Source organism: Oryza sativa, chromosome 6 (assembly GCF_034140825.1).
Source record: "Oryza sativa Japonica Group chromosome 6, ASM3414082v1".
In the NCBI taxonomy this organism is placed as follows: domain Eukaryota; kingdom Viridiplantae; phylum Streptophyta; class Magnoliopsida; order Poales; family Poaceae; genus Oryza; species Oryza sativa.
The window spans coordinates 13599357-13615085 of NC_089040.1; the positions used below are offsets into that span (position 1 = coordinate 13599357).

A 15729-nucleotide genomic window follows, 5' to 3' on the forward strand; every position below is an offset into this window, starting at 1 on the left:
ATTTTTTTCCTCATTTTCCGGAAGTGTCGCCATTCCGCACGCCGTGTCTTCCTCTCGTAAATCCCTCCAAGCCATGCAAACAACTCCCTTCGCAGCAATGGCGAGAGCCGCATGGGGGCTCCGAGAAGCTAGCTAGCTAGGACGAACGCGAATGTCCTCGTCGTCGGCGGCACCCAGGCAGCCACCCGAGACAGGTTTACGCGGCGGACGGCGAGCCTAGCGGCCTCCCGCGGCCGCAGCCTCTCCAACCCACGACCACGACGACCACCTCGACGTCGCGCTGGAGTACCCGTCCTTCGCCGCCATGTCGGTCGACTACGCCAACTACACCGTCCTCATGCCGCCCACCCCGGACAACCAGCCGTCCGGGGGTGCCCCGCCCGCGGCGCCGTCCGCCGGTGGCGCTAGGCCGGGCGATCTGCCGCTCCCGCCCTATGGCTCGTCGTCCTCCTCCAGGCTCGTCAACCGGCGCGGTGGCGGCGACGACGGCGCCAAGATGGACCGGCGGCTGTCGACGGCGCGCGTCCCGGCGCCGTCCAGCAACAAGTCGCTGCTGGTGCGCAGCCAGACCGGTGACTTCGACCACAACCGGTGGCTGTTCGAGACCAAGGGCACGTACGGCATCGGGAACGCCTACTGGCCCCAGGACAACGTGTACGGCGACGACGGCGGCGGCGGCGCCGTCAAGATGGAGGACCTCGTCGAGAAGCCGTGGAAGCCGCTGAGCCGCAAGGTGCCCATCCCTCCGGGCATCCTCAGCCCCTACAGGCTGCTGGTGTTGGTGCGGTTCGTGGCGCTCTTCCTCTTCTTGGTGTGGCGCGTCACCAACCCTAACATGGACGCGCTCTGGCTGTGGGGGATCTCCATCGTGTGCGAGTTTTGGTTCGCCTTCTCCTGGCTGCTCGACCAGATGCCCAAGCTGAACCCGATCAACCGCGCCGCCGACCTCGCCGCGCTCAAGGAGAAGTTCGAGTCGCCGTCGCCGACGAACCCGACGGGGCGCTCCGACCTGCCGGGGCTTGACGTCTTCATCTCCACCGCCGACCCCTACAAGGAGCCGACGCTGGTGACGGCCAACACGCTCCTCTCCATCCTCGCCACCGAGTACCCCGTGGAGAAGCTGTTCGTCTACATCTCCGACGACGGCGGCGCGCTGCTGACCTTCGAGTCCATGGCGGAGGCGTGCGCGTTCGCCAAGGTGTGGGTGCCCTTCTGCCGCAAGCACAGCATCGAGCCGCGCAACCCGGATTCCTACTTCACGCAGAAGGGCGACCCGACCAAGGGCAAGAAGCGGCCGGACTTCGTCAAGGACCGCCGCTGGATCAAGCGCGAGTACGACGAGTTCAAGATCCGCGTGAACAGCCTCCCCGACCTCATCCGCCGCCGCGCCAACGCCCTGAACGCCCGCGAGCGCAAGCTGGCGCGCGACAAGCAGGCCGCCGGCGACGCCGACGCACTCGCCTCCGTGAAGGCCGCCACCTGGATGGCCGACGGCACGCACTGGCCGGGCACCTGGCTGGACCCGTCCCCCGACCACGCCAAGGGCGACCACGCCAGCATCGTGCAGGTGATGATCAAGAACCCGCACCACGACGTGGTGTACGGCGAGGCCGGCGACCACCCGTACCTGGACATGACCGACGTGGACATGCGCATCCCGATGTTCGCCTACCTGTCGCGGGAGAAGCGCGCCGGGTACGACCACAACAAGAAGGCCGGCGCCATGAACGCCATGGTGCGCGCGTCGGCGATCCTCTCCAATGGCCCCTTCATGCTCAACTTCGACTGCGACCACTACATCTACAACTGCCAGGCCATCCGCGAGGCCATGTGCTACATGCTCGACCGCGGCGGCGACCGCATCTGCTACATCCAGTTCCCGCAGCGGTTCGAGGGGATCGACCCCTCCGACCGCTACGCCAACCACAACACCGTCTTCTTCGACGGCAACATGCGCGCGCTCGACGGCCTCCAGGGCCCCATGTACGTCGGCACGGGCTGCCTCTTCCGCCGCTACGCCATCTACGGCTTCAACCCGCCGCGCGCCATCGAGTACCGCGGCACCTACGGCCAGACCAAGGTGCCCATCGACCCGCGACAAGGCAGCGAAGCCATGCCCGGCGCCGGCGGCGGCCGCAGCGGCGGCGGCAGCGTGGGCGGCGACCACGAGCTGCAGGCGCTGTCGACGGCGCACCCGGACCACGAGGCGCCGCAGAAGTTCGGCAAGTCCAAGATGTTCATCGAGTCCATCGCGGTGGCCGAGTACCAGGGGCGGCCGCTGCAGGACCACCCGTCCGTCCTGAACGGTCGCCCCCCCGGCGCGCTGCTGATGCCGCGGCCGCCTCTGGACGCGGCGACGGTGGCGGAGTCGGTGTCGGTGATCTCGTGCTGGTACGAGGACAACACGGAGTGGGGGCAGCGCGTGGGGTGGATCTACGGGTCGGTGACGGAGGACGTGGTGACCGGGTACCGGATGCACAACCGCGGGTGGCGGTCGGTGTACTGCATCACCCGGCGCGACGCGTTCCGCGGGACGGCGCCGATCAACCTGACGGACAGGCTGCACCAGGTGCTCCGGTGGGCGACGGGGTCGGTGGAGATCTTCTTCTCCAAGAACAACGCGGTGCTGGCGTCCAGGCGGCTCAAGTTCCTGCAGCGGATGGCGTACCTCAACGTTGGGATCTACCCCTTCACGTCGCTCTTCCTCATCATGTACTGCCTCCTCCCGGCGCTGTCGCTCTTCTCGGGGCAGTTCATCGTGGCGACGCTGGACCCGACGTTCCTCTCCTACCTGCTGCTCATCACCATCACCCTCATGCTGCTCTGCCTGCTGGAGGTGAAGTGGTCCGGGATCGGGCTGGAGGAGTGGTGGCGGAACGAGCAGTTCTGGGTGATCGGCGGCACGTCGGCGCACCTGGCGGCGGTGCTGCAGGGCCTGCTCAAGGTGGTGGCCGGGATCGAGATCTCCTTCACGCTCACGGCCAAGGCGGCGGCGGAGGACGACGACGACCCCTTCGCCGAGCTCTACCTCATCAAGTGGACGTCGCTCTTCATCCCGCCGCTCGCCGTCATCGGGATCAACATCATCGCGCTCGTCGTCGGCGTGTCGCGGACGGTGTACGCGGAGATCCCGCAGTACAGCAAGCTGCTCGGCGGCGGCTTCTTCAGCTTCTGGGTGCTCGCGCACTACTACCCGTTCGCCAAGGGCCTCATGGGCCGCCGCGGCCGGACGCCCACCATCGTCTACGTCTGGGCCGGCCTCATCTCCATCACCGTCTCTCTCCTCTGGATCACCATTAGCCCCCCGGATGATAGCGTCGCGCAGGGCGGCATCGACGTGTGACTTTTCGTGACACACACCATCACCCATCACTGGTACTAAGATCGATCGAGATATGCATGGCCAGACATACAAGAAATTGCCAAGAGATTTATATGTGCCAATTGCATGAACCGTGCACTACATGCATCGATCAGATTTGCACTGTACGTTCAAGATGTTCTGGTTAGTGTGTCGTGTTGGAGTACTGATTTGGTTTTTGTAAGAAAGAATTTGCTGGGTTTATTAGCATGTACGTCCTGTGTTACTTAAGGATGCCAGAGCAGGGTCCATTTTGTACAAGAGTTTCCCATGTGTGTACCAATATACGGACAGGGCAGTACTGACTGACTGTACATGATTTTCTGTATTTGGGTTCTGGTAAAATTACCTATTCTTGATAAGTTACCAACCAAGTGTGTGGATCTTTGTGCTTCAAATTTCATCTAACAGTAAGAGGGTTTACACTTTCGGAAAATGGCAAAAATTTTGGTAACTTCGGTGTTTTGAGAACATATATTTTTTTACTGCCTTTGAATATTTTTTTCATCAAACTCACGAAAATTTGAAGAAATCCGAAATTTTCAGGCCATAATAACATGGTTTCGTAACTCTAAACCCTAGACCCTTTGTGACAATCATCTAAAAAATACATGTACAAAAAGTTTCATTCATGATAATTAATTAATTCAGTTGACTCTCTCAATTAAATGTCACAAAATCATTCAGCTATTCATGAGAAAAAAAACCTATGGCAGTTTTCATAATAATAATGCATATAGTTCAAGAACATATTTTTATTATCGCTTATGCGCCTACACCTAAATGGGCTTCGTTTATACTTTGGGCTAGTTTAGTGCCAATAGGAAGTTCATACAATGGGAGAAGCACTAGTGGTGCGGTGGTGGAGTTCTAGGTGCTGACACCACCGACTTGAGTTCAAATCCTAGCACTAAAACTGGCACCTATAAGCCTTTTCCCACCTCCGCGGGTTAAAATCATAAAAAACCGGCACCTTTAAGTTATTCTAGATGCTGGTTCTAAATAAAAACAGGCACCTATTATATTTTGTGTCGTTTTTTTAAGAAAACTGGCACCTAAAATATATTATAGGTGTCGGTTAATTAAAAACCGGCACCTATAAGATATTATAGGTGCCGATTTTTGGTTTTCTAAAAAAACCGACACCCTCGTAAAATCGAGCCGAGCCGGCGATGGATGAGGCGAGCCGGGGGGGGGGGCACCACGATGCGTCGAGGAGATAAGATCGCCAGCACGATGCGTCGTTCTCTCTCGTCACCTCTCTCTCGCGTGTCTCCTCTTTCGTTCGCTGGCTGGCGGAGGCGACAGGCTCCCGCTGGCAGAGGTGGCGGCAGCCGCGGGCTCCTGTGGTCAGTGGCTGTCCGACGAAGGTGGAGACAGCAGCGGCGTGCAGCGGCAGGTGGGGAGGGTGCGGTGGGGTCGGTGGTAGGCGGGGCGGCCGGATCCGGCGTCGGCGGCCGGCGGGGTGGCCGGATCCGGCGTCGGCGTCTATTCCCGCGGCGGATCCGGCAGACGGCAACGGGGAACAGCGGTGGAGTCGGCCTTCTAACCTTCCGCATCGGTTTGTTGTGAAAAAGTTTTAGTGAAAAATGAATTGATGAATGTTCTTCAATTTTTGTTGTTCTGTGATGGATTGATGTTGGTTGATTCATTGTCTGTGATGTGGTTGATTCAGGATTGTCATTGATGTTTGTGATTCGGGGTTGATTCGAGAGTCCGTGTTTCACGGGGTGCATGCGCTCGATGCATCGGCTCGATTCAAGCTTTTTTTTGGGCTCCCCTACGCTTCAAAGGTGCCGATTTTGAATGCCGGCACCAATCACTCCGACTCATCAGTGCCGCCATCGTGGTCCCTATTGAGAAAACCGACACCAAATGGGGTTTCCCACCCGGCACATATTGCCCTTTCTGTAGTAGTGTAGTGTCCACGAATATTACGCACTTGCATGTGAGTTTTCAATAGAATTTTAGTGAGATGAGAAATACGTCGACGTTGGTTTCTGTCTCTTAGAGCATTTGTTAAGAGGCACATTTATAGGGGTTGTGAGTGTGGTGTTGCGTGTGTAGTGGTGTGTGCGTCTGCTATGTAATCGAAAAAAAGTCCATACAATATATTTTTTTTACTTTTCGAATGTATTTTATGAATTCGTTTCTAGTATAAGTTAGTACGTTTCAATGTATAAAGTTGCTATATATGATAAAAGTTCCTACATAGAAAGCTAAAGAAGGCAAACAAGGAGTACATAAAGTTCCAATACAAACCGATATATATCCACAAAGGGAAAGAAGAGTGTCCTCGTTGACATGAACTGAAATTTTTACATTTTGGTTCTTTTCAAAAACTTATTTTACAAATAGACCCCTAGAAAAACATAAACCGGAAATGGTCCTTTTTGGGGGCGCCAGAGTGGCTGGCGCCGTCCCCCAACATGGCGGCGCTAGCCACACTAGCCCCATGCTCGCGCCACCGTGGCACTAGGGCCGTTGTGGCGGTGCTGACTGGGCAGAAGGGGGGCACCAGCCACACTGGCACCGCCCCTCATACCACGGCGCCAGCATGGCAGGCGCGCCCCTCCTCTGTGGGCCGCGCCCTTAAACCCCGTGGGCCCCACCACCTTTCTCCTTCCCACTCTCATTTTCGCCAGACTTGAGCCCGAGCAGCAGCAACAGTTCTTCTCCCTTCTCTCTCCCCCTCACCTCTCCACCTCAAATCCAGTCAATTTGAAGCCATTTTTCGCGGGATTTTTTGTGGAAATCGAAGAGAAAGGTAGACTCCTCCATCCCCCCCTCTTTTTTTTCGTTTTTATTGGTTGAATTTATAGATCGGAGGGTAACCCTAGAACCCCTTTTTGCCCAAATTTGTGATTTTTAGCATTTGTTCTTGGGATTAGCTTGTTATAGTGCTACATGTTTGCAATGTACTCATTGGTGTCACGATTTTTTGAACCATATATGTGGTAATGTTAATTTTTGGATGGTTTGGTTGGATGGATGGATGAAAAATTAGGGTTAAGGCATGAAAGTAATTTTAATTTGATGGACTTGATGCTATAGCCTATAGGTTAAACTTTTAACCATTAATTATATGAAGGGGAGAAAATTTTGGTTGCATTATAGAAATTGATTATGGTTAATTAGAACTAGGTTGGGTTGTATTACGGAGTATTTGTAATATTTCGATGTGTAATGCACTAGTAAACTTGTTGATATTTGTAGGTGGATTAAATATTTTTTGTGGAGTAGTAGCTTTGGGACAATTTAAGTTATGCATTGGTTATAATATGTCAGTTTGGACTACGTTTAGGAAGGGAGATTTAATTTTTGTTGCAAAGTTACATTTGATTTTTTGGTGTAGATGGATAGACTTGTTCGTGTTTACTACGGTGGTAGAGTGGTGGAACCTTATGTTGGTGCATATGTTGAGTTTGAGGATATGTCATTGAAGACCATTTTGTTTCCCACCCACCCAACTCTAGATGAACTAAGGTCACGAGTGAAAGAAGTTCTTGGATAGACCGAGAATAATGTGGAGATTCGTTTTTATGGGAGATACGATGTTGGTCAAGAGCATAAGTATATATTAAATGTGATAGGTTAGTTGGAATGGGAAGTTTACTTTGATTGGATAAAAGAGTCTCAATTTAGATCTCTAGAGGTGTTTGCATCAAAATTGGTACGTACCATAGAAAATTTGGATATAGAGGAAGACCGCGACTCCGATGAGGGGCGGAATCCCTACGACGTCCGGACTAGGGTTGGATATCAAATGGAGCACGCCCCACTTAGAGACAGAGTCGTAAGTTTTCTTGCATTTGTCAAAGTGATTTCATTTGCACCTTACACCATAACAAACATCTTCTCACACTTTCAGTTGAGAGAGCTCCTCACGAGTGTGAATGAAATGTGGCATGCCCTCTAATCTCCGAGGGGTGGTGAGGACACGGAGAACACACTCCGCAATGTCTTAAGAGGTAAAATTGATTTAGCACTATACATTACTTGACTTATGACTAACAAATTTCTTTTTTTTTAAATGCAAAAAGTTCGTCAAAGGTGCTGGAAACTTGCAGCAAGATTAGGTTGCAGGTCGGTTGGATTGGACGACATGTACCAACCGCGGAGAGTACCACCACCACTACCTCAATCCGCGCGTCCAAGTACCGCTCGACACTCCATCAGGATAGAAGAGCGTGAAGAAGTTGGTGGTTCGTCGTCGTCACGCATTCCACAAGGGAGGGGAAAGGGGAAGGCGCCGACTCCACCTAGCGTCGATGATGACGACGACGACGAGGAGGATGAGGACTACGTCGCACCAGACGCTGAGGAGATAGACATGTCGCAGCTTCCCGATGCGCCTTAGGGGACGCAACCCACCCAATACAACTTGCAATCCACTCGGGTAGGGAAAAAGAGGTAAAATGAGCTTACCATTCTCAAATGTTATTTGATTTGCCTCATTTTGTTTTTTAAATGTTTTAAACATTGGATTTTCAAGGTACACTCCGGGCTCGCAAGCTATTCGGCGCCAACGGAAGAAGTGATTTGTATGAAGTTAATCTATTTGTTGGTAGTATGACGTATGTGGTGCACTATGTGATATAAAATGTGATGGACTATGTGAGGACTATGTGATGGATTTTTGGCATTGTTTCATGTGTGGAATATGTGAGGACTTTGTGATGGACTTTTGGCATTGTTTGATGTGTGGAATATGTGATGAACTTTTGGCATTGTTTGATGTGTAGAATATGTGATGGACTATATGAGGACTATGTGATGGACTATGTGATGGACTTTTGGCATTGTGATTTGTGCAATTGGAACTTGTTTTAGTCTGTATGAAACTATGAATTGTGATTTGAATTGCAAACTGTGAATTGGTACATTTGTGCAATATGGATATTCGATTTGCAGGGAGGTAGAGGGCGGCGCCAGCCACCCTGGCGCTGTAGTCCGTGAGGGCGGCGCCAGCCGCGGCCCGAAGGCAGAAGGTCCTCGGGGGGGAGGGGGCGGCGCCAGGATGGCTGGCGCCGCGGTCGGGGGGGGGGGGCGCCAGCCGTTGCCCGGAGGCAGAAGAGACTTGGCAAAAATGGAAGTGGGGGAGAAAGTTGGTGGGGCTCACAAAGGAGGGGTGCGCTAGACATGCTGGCGCCGTCTTATGCGGGGCGGCACCAGGGTGGCTGGCGCTCCGCTCTGCCGAGTCAGCAAGCCCACGTAGGCCCTGGTGCCACGGTGGCACGGGGAAGGCGCTAGTTTGGCTAGCGCCGTTATGTTGGAGGATGGCGCCAGCCACTCTGGCGCCCCAAAAAGGATCATTTTCAGTTTAAGTTTTTTCAAGGGTCTATTTATAAAATAAGTTTTTAAAAGGACCAAAATGTAAAAATTTCAGTTGACATGAAAACGCATGACGGCTTAAGGCTCTTCTCGTTTGTGTCAACAAATTCGCACGCCTCACCCGTGCGCAACGTCACGCCTATTAGACATGCTAGTGCAGACATGTTCACTCGGAATGAAGCAATGGCAAGGGTCGTCACAACACACACTTTGGATTAATTATGCTGAATTAATAATGGGTGTATATATATATGGTTTTAAGGTAACATTAATAAGCAAATATTCCATTCAACAATGGGTGTGGATATGCACAGGGCAACAATTAATACTTAGTATAGCATATATATCCATATCTCATATTCAATTATTACATGGATACGTATCTGGGTACTCTCCAGATTTCGACGAAATATTCTGGCTTTAAATATGATCGTACCGTGTAAATCTGGCGAACAAACAGGAAAGCAGTCAGCAAGAGAATTAACAGTGCTGCAGAGGAAGTTGGTCAAGTGTAGTTCGTAGGAGAGAAAAGAGATGCCCATGGCTCGTGTTAGCGCTTGTGTAGCGATTGCTCTTCTTGTGGTAGTTCTTCTTGCTAATACAACGAGTAAGACAAATCGATCTCACTACCTCTTGTGGTCTCTATTCATACATTCGCTATTCATAATCGATGCATGTCCATTATTTCCTAGCCATGATATCGGATTTCTTTTGTGAACTTTTCGTGAACAATATAGGTTAAGGCAAGTAGAGCGATTTAGCCCTGTATGGTCTATTAGTTAATAATCGTCGCATAAAAATATATTCGTCTATAGCAATTGATTGACAATAATAACGTATAACTATTAGTCCATCAATATGGTTTTCTTTTATTACTCTTCTACCCTGCCTCAAGAGTGGATGTTAGGGCATGTACAACACTCCAACTCAATCGACTGACACTCTCGGGCCCTCAGCTGCCACAAACTCTAGCTGAGATGGAGGAAAGTTAATGCTCCCAATATGCTTAATTTGAGATATCGTATAGTCAGTTAATAAACCCATGTAGCTTAGTGGTTGCAGTGACCTGAGTAGTACCCCAAGGTTGGATTATTTGTGGGGCTAAGTTCCTAATTTAAATGGCCGCATATATCCGTTTGGATCTAGATACCGGATAAAAAAAACCCTTCTCTAAAAAAATATAGTCCATAAACACGGTATTACAGAATGAATCCACCTGTAGCAGATAAATTAATATGTATATATTGTTACACTCGAGTATAAATGATTAATACCTAGTGTATTAATTATGATGTTTTATGTGTTCGGGTTTAATTAAATTTGCAGCGGCGATGAAGCCCCGGTGTTGCTGAGACTTCGCGAAGTGGGGCAATCACGACGAGCACACGAGGCACGCGAGAACAGCGCTGCATGCGGCGCTTGCAACGAGTGGTGCCAGTCAGCGTGCCGCGGCGGCGAGTGCAAGTTCCGCAGGAACCACCAGTGCTGCCACTGCTACTGCTAGCGAAAATTTGTCGATGAGCTGAACTGTTGCTATTATATATATATATATATATATATATATATATATATATATATATATATATATATGATCTGAGTACGTTTATCATCAGATTTGTCGATGATTATTACCCATGAAATAAAATTAAGATAAAGTTATCGGTCCATATATATAACATGGCGAACTTGAGTGGCTGGCCTGTGTGATATATTGGATTTCTGGTAGTGATTGGAAGAATTGAACTTTTGTTTTTGTGAGCCATCTGAACAAATGATGTATTGTGTTAAGCTAGCCATGCTATTTTTCTACAAAAGATAGCTAGCTACTAGCTAGCTTGCCGACAGGAGGCAGGAAGCTGAACTGTCAAATAAATCCCACTAACGCAACTGGGATCATCATTTATATACTCTCTCCGTCCCATTTAATTTTAAATGTAGTTGTGGTTTACATATACAACGCTTGATTGCCCGTCTTATTTAAAAAAATATGAAAAAAATAAAAAAAATAAGCCATACATAAAATATTATTCATGTTTTATCATCTAATAATAATAAAAATATTAATCACAAAAATGTTTTAAATAAGGACGGTCAATGGGAAGGTGAGAGTAACTAATATGTGTGTAAGAAATATTCACTAGAACGGGATGCTTTATCTCTAACGGGCTTGAAGCATCATCTCTTTCAGGTAGCTAGGGCCCCCGTCACTAAGTAAAGGTCAGTGGTCAGTGATGTGAAAAAATATCTCAATCGGACATCCGGCCATCACGGATGACACACATTTTAATCGGGTCAACACAAAAACCCGTCACGAATGACTCTCATCTCATGCAAGTTTTGGCTGGGAGTGTTCTGCACGTCTCCATCTCCATCGATGACCATGCAGATGCAGCTATGGCCACCAACGGAATTAGATGTGACCTCCCTCCCTTAGCTGCATGCCCCTGCTACTACCTTCTCTCCTCACATGTTGTGGCCAGATGCACATATGAAATTGATCGAGCAACACATTTTCATTTTACTTCAGGTTATGGGTCCCTTTTTCTTTGATCTTTTTTTCTTGTATACGATGTTCCTACCAACATACACAAATTACTACAAAACTCCTGAAGGGTATCGGCTCATAGGTGTTGAAAAAAAATGGCACATATGGATCTTTTTCCATCTCCGTGTGTTGAAAAAATATAGAATCGGCACCTTCAAGCACTATAGGTACCGATTCTAGAGAAAAAACTAACACTATTACTATAGGTACTAGTTTTTTTAAAATAACCAGCAATTATAATATATTATAGGTACCGATTTCCTAAAGAACCGACACCTAATATATTACATGTGTCAGTTTTTTTAAAAACCGGCACCCATAAAAACTGACCGAGCCGAGCCCTTATTAAGCCGATCGAGCGCCACCTTATAAAAACCCGTCCCTGGCCTGCTTGCACCTTATCTCCTCTCCCCCACCGCTCTCTTCCTCCCCCTTCATCCGTCCTCCTCTTCTTTCCATATGCGAGCACCATGGCCGGGAGGGGAGGCGGCAGGCCCTGCCGTGGGTGGTGGGCGCGGCGGTGTCCTCCCATCCGCCAGATCCGGCAGGAGGGGAGGCGGTAGGCCACGGGCGGCGGGCTCCCCACGGGGAGGCAGTGGCAGGGGCGCGGCACCCTCCCTCCCTGCCGGTAGCACGTTCTTTGTTGTCGACGACCTCCGCGGCGCGAGAGCCCATGCCTGTACGCGTTCTTTGTGGTTGTTTTTGTGCATGTTTTTGTTGTTGAATATGTTCATTCTGTGATGTCAATCGATCTTGGCGGCGATCTAGTTTTGATTCGGGGATTTCAATTTACATTTGGGGGAATGGGAGCAACTCGATGCATTGGCACGAATTGAGGCGATGCATTGAGCCGATATTTTTTGGCTCGCGTGCGCCTCAAATATGCCGGTTGTGGATCCAAGACCAATTACTTGGACTCATCTATGCCGCTTTCATGGTGCCGATTGAGAAAACCAGCACCTACAGGGGTTTCCTAACCGGCACCAATAGCACTTTCTGTACTAGTGACATATTAGACTAGCTAGTTAAGCTGTTGATCTCACTATAAGCTGTAAAAAAGATACTATTCTAATAACAAAGAATGAACTAAAGTGACAAAGTAGAGCTAAGCTTGCAGATAGACACGCATGAATGCATTGATGGATGAAAAATACAGACAAGTCAAGTCACTGCTAGATGCTTTGCACTTCTTAGTTCGGAGTCTGGTTTTGAAAAGCAGTTGCTTTTTTGTTTGCCTTGTAAACGATCACACAGAGAGTGACTCTACTGATCACTCTCCCTTAGGTGTTCTCTCTCTACCTTAGTTTGCATTAGCACCCCGTCTCCCCTTCCTCTTCTTCTGCTAGCCAAGAAGGCAAGAACTCATCAGTCGTCGCCTCCACCGCCGACGCGACATTCCCCACCGCGACATCACCGCCACCATTCGTCCTAACTAGCTGCCAGCTGGCTGGGTTTGCAAGAAGGTAAGAGCGAGATCCACATTCCGTATCCATCGTTGGCTTCGATCCCAATCTCAACTTGTGCTCACTTTGTCTTTGTCGTTGTACGTGCAGATCAACTCATCCCTCCGTCTCCCCAAGCTAGCTATGTTGCGGGCCAGGAGCTGGTGGCCACCACCTCTTCTCGGCTGGCCACCGGCGCGGCACACAGCTAGTTGCTGCGCTAGCTGCATAGTACGTCTGCAAGAGCGAGCTAGAGAGGAGGAGATCGAGGTATGTCTTTTGTACTCGTCAATGTGCCATCAAGGTTCAACAAATTGCTACGATGCCATTAGATTGGAATTCTAGCTAGAGTTTTCTTAACAGCGTTTTAGTAGTTATTATTTTAAAAAAAGAGAAAATCCTTAGCACACATGAAAAATGACCCAAATGTTGGCGGTAGATGAATTCGATGGCTAGCATAATATTTTAATTTCTCCTTTTTGTTGTTATTATTCAAAGTTTTTTTTTGAAATTACAATCTAATCATATTCATTTGACTTGATAGCGGGAGTCAAATTGCGATAAACTTGCATATTTGCAACTTTTGGATAAAACTATTCCCAATATATGAATTAGACAATAAACAGTAAAAACCTAAAATTGTTCTATCATTTGTGTAATTTATTTATTTATTATTTACTTGGGAGGTTTAATTTATTTTCTTTGTAGAAGCATTATTCTGATTGAAAATTCTATTTTAATGAATTAAACATATTAAACATTCAGTAGGGGTACCAATTTTGTGAGAGTGAGGATGCTAGAGCCAGTATAATGGGCTGTATCCCAACCCTATTTCTCTTTAGTAACCCAAACTCACAACCTAGCGCACAACACGATATTTTTTGGTCCAAACCAATCCTGCCTACCCTCTTAAGCATCTCAGTTTTAAGTCTTTGATCATTATCTCTCTAGAAACAAAGTAGTATAAATACCTTAATAAAAGATCAATTAATTGATCTTCTCATTTTTCTTTTGTTTCTTTACTGAGCACCCGACAAATATTTGAAACATATGAAATAGTGAAATTGCAAAGTAAATTGTATAACAATAACCATGAATTGAAATGATGAAAATTGATACGTAGTGAACTAATTGATTAGCACCACCTTCAGCAGTTCAGTAGTTCAGCTTCAGGAATCAGCGGTTCACCTTTTAGGTTTTAGGTTTCAGGCGCTAAGTAGGCAGGGCAAGTGGCTGACTCGACGTGCCGCTGTGGTGCTATCGGCCTGTCACGGTCTCGTGGAGACGGTCAGGCGAGGTGGAGACGCGGAGTTGGAGTTAGGGCGACTCGGACAGAGTACTTGATCTCATAAAGACAAAGCGGCGCCTCGCTCTCCCTAACGCACGCCTGGGCCTCGCAACTATGCCGGGGGGCATGGGCCCCCCTCCGGCATGTAAGTGATGCCATCACCTCTCAGTTGCATGGGAAGCCCAAGAAGGTAACAAGGTGAGACTTATTCCTTGATTATTACGGATAAACTACTAGGATATCTAGCAGAAATAGAATTATCATTGGAGAGAATAGCATGTAATTATCTATACATAGTCTAAATAATTTGCAACAAAAGATCACACAATTTAACATGATAAAAAAGGTGTATGCTTATCATAGGAACGAAGCACATGACTTCAACGAATTTTCCATTATTTTCATTGTTTTATTCACTCTCTTTTAATTTCTATACTATAAATTTTCATGCATGAAGTTTGTTTTACCTTACAACATGTGTTTACTTCATTTGTAGGTTTCACAAATATAAGATTTCCATTGGTCTACTCAACTCAGGGTTATAACTTCGTACATCTTGGCACAAATCAGGTGTGTACCCATTCAAAGCTTTAAAATCAATACTAATTATGACTTATTTACATATTGTCTGCATTAGCATTACACATCTTTTTTCCTAGGATTTAATATTTGTTGTAACACCTAATTATTTACTTAGTAGTATGATTGTAATACCCAAATGCTTGATTTATCATATGAAGGTATTATTAGTAATTAAGGGTATGTATTGCATGCACCGTTTGCTCATTATTAGTTTAAACACTCACATGTAGTGACTGTTTTCATGTGACCTTAGGAATATAATGTGCTCTATTCATGTGTGCTTGACAACCATTCACTTATTCTTTTTCTCCTAAAGCTCAAACTTGAGACTTAATTTATGAACACATTTGCCCCCCTTTGTTTTGGTACTTCTCTGTTTCTAGGCTTGGACCTATGTTACCATTTCCATTATTCTTAATACAATGATATACTTCTGTGTATTCATGAAAGCCTTAAACTCATGTCAGAGCCCTTGCTTTGTCAGTACTGGGAAAATGGCCTTAGTTTTGCCATGGTGAAAATTGTTGCATTAGTCAGGCTAGGCTTAAGCTGTGTCGTGAGATGGCCACATCTTATTATTATGCTAGTGCAATTGGTTTTGCTACATAGCTCGGTACTAGTACTTCTCATTGTTACTTTGCACACATTTCAAATTACTTGGCACTCATTTCAGATTACTTAGCACTTGTTTCAGATTTATGGTCCTGTTTTACATTAATAAGTTAAAATAGAATCCAAGTATTCTTCAAGCAAAGGTTATGTGTGCTGGATTTGAAGTAAAGATCATTACAATTAATACTTAAATTTAGTGTCTATGTCAATCACGTGAAGCTGAGAAGGTGCATTTTTTTATTGTCTTTTATATATTGGACACTGTCAGTTGACTAACTTTTTCTATATATTTGATTTCCATATTTGTGTGCCAATCTATTCAAATGGTGGCAGTTGTATGCCACACATGATTCTCTTGCTTCTCAGGCGAGGTGGAGACGAGAAATTGGAGTTAGGGCGACTCGGACAGAGTACTCGATTTCATGAAGACAAAGCGGTGCCTCACTCTCCCTAGCGCACGCCTGGGCCTCGCAACTATGCCGGGGGGCATGGGCCCCCCTTCGGCATGGGCCCTAGGCAGTTGCACAACCAGCCTAGGCCCAGGGTCGGCACTGCTTGTGGGTTG

The 15729-nt window shown here is 47.9% G+C and overlaps 1 protein-coding gene and 1 long non-coding RNA gene across 2 annotated transcripts; both read left to right on the top strand.

The window, feature by feature from the left end:
• The first annotated feature begins 87 nt into the window (after positions 1-87).
• On the top strand, positions 88-3719 carry LOC4340943 (cellulose synthase-like protein D5). Its single transcript, NM_001423984.1, has one exon. The coding sequence runs from the start codon at positions 305-307 to the stop codon at positions 3341-3343; it is 3039 nt and encodes a 1012-aa protein (NP_001410913.1). The 5' UTR covers positions 88-304; the 3' UTR covers positions 3344-3719.
• A 2273-nt stretch (positions 3720-5992) lies between these two features.
• On the top strand, positions 5993-8144 carry LOC107281366 (uncharacterized). Its single transcript, XR_003243128.2, has 4 exons — positions 5993-6128; positions 7233-7332; positions 7405-7774; positions 7857-8144. It is a non-coding gene; the product is annotated as an uncharacterized lncRNA (long non-coding RNA).
• The last annotated feature ends 7585 nt before the right edge of the window (positions 8145-15729 follow it).

What these genes read in the sequence shown, in the direction of transcription:
- LOC4340943 (NM_001423984.1), top strand. Translation starts at nt 305, where the DNA reads ATGTCGGTCGACTACGCCAACTACACCGTCCTCATGCCGCCCACCCCG.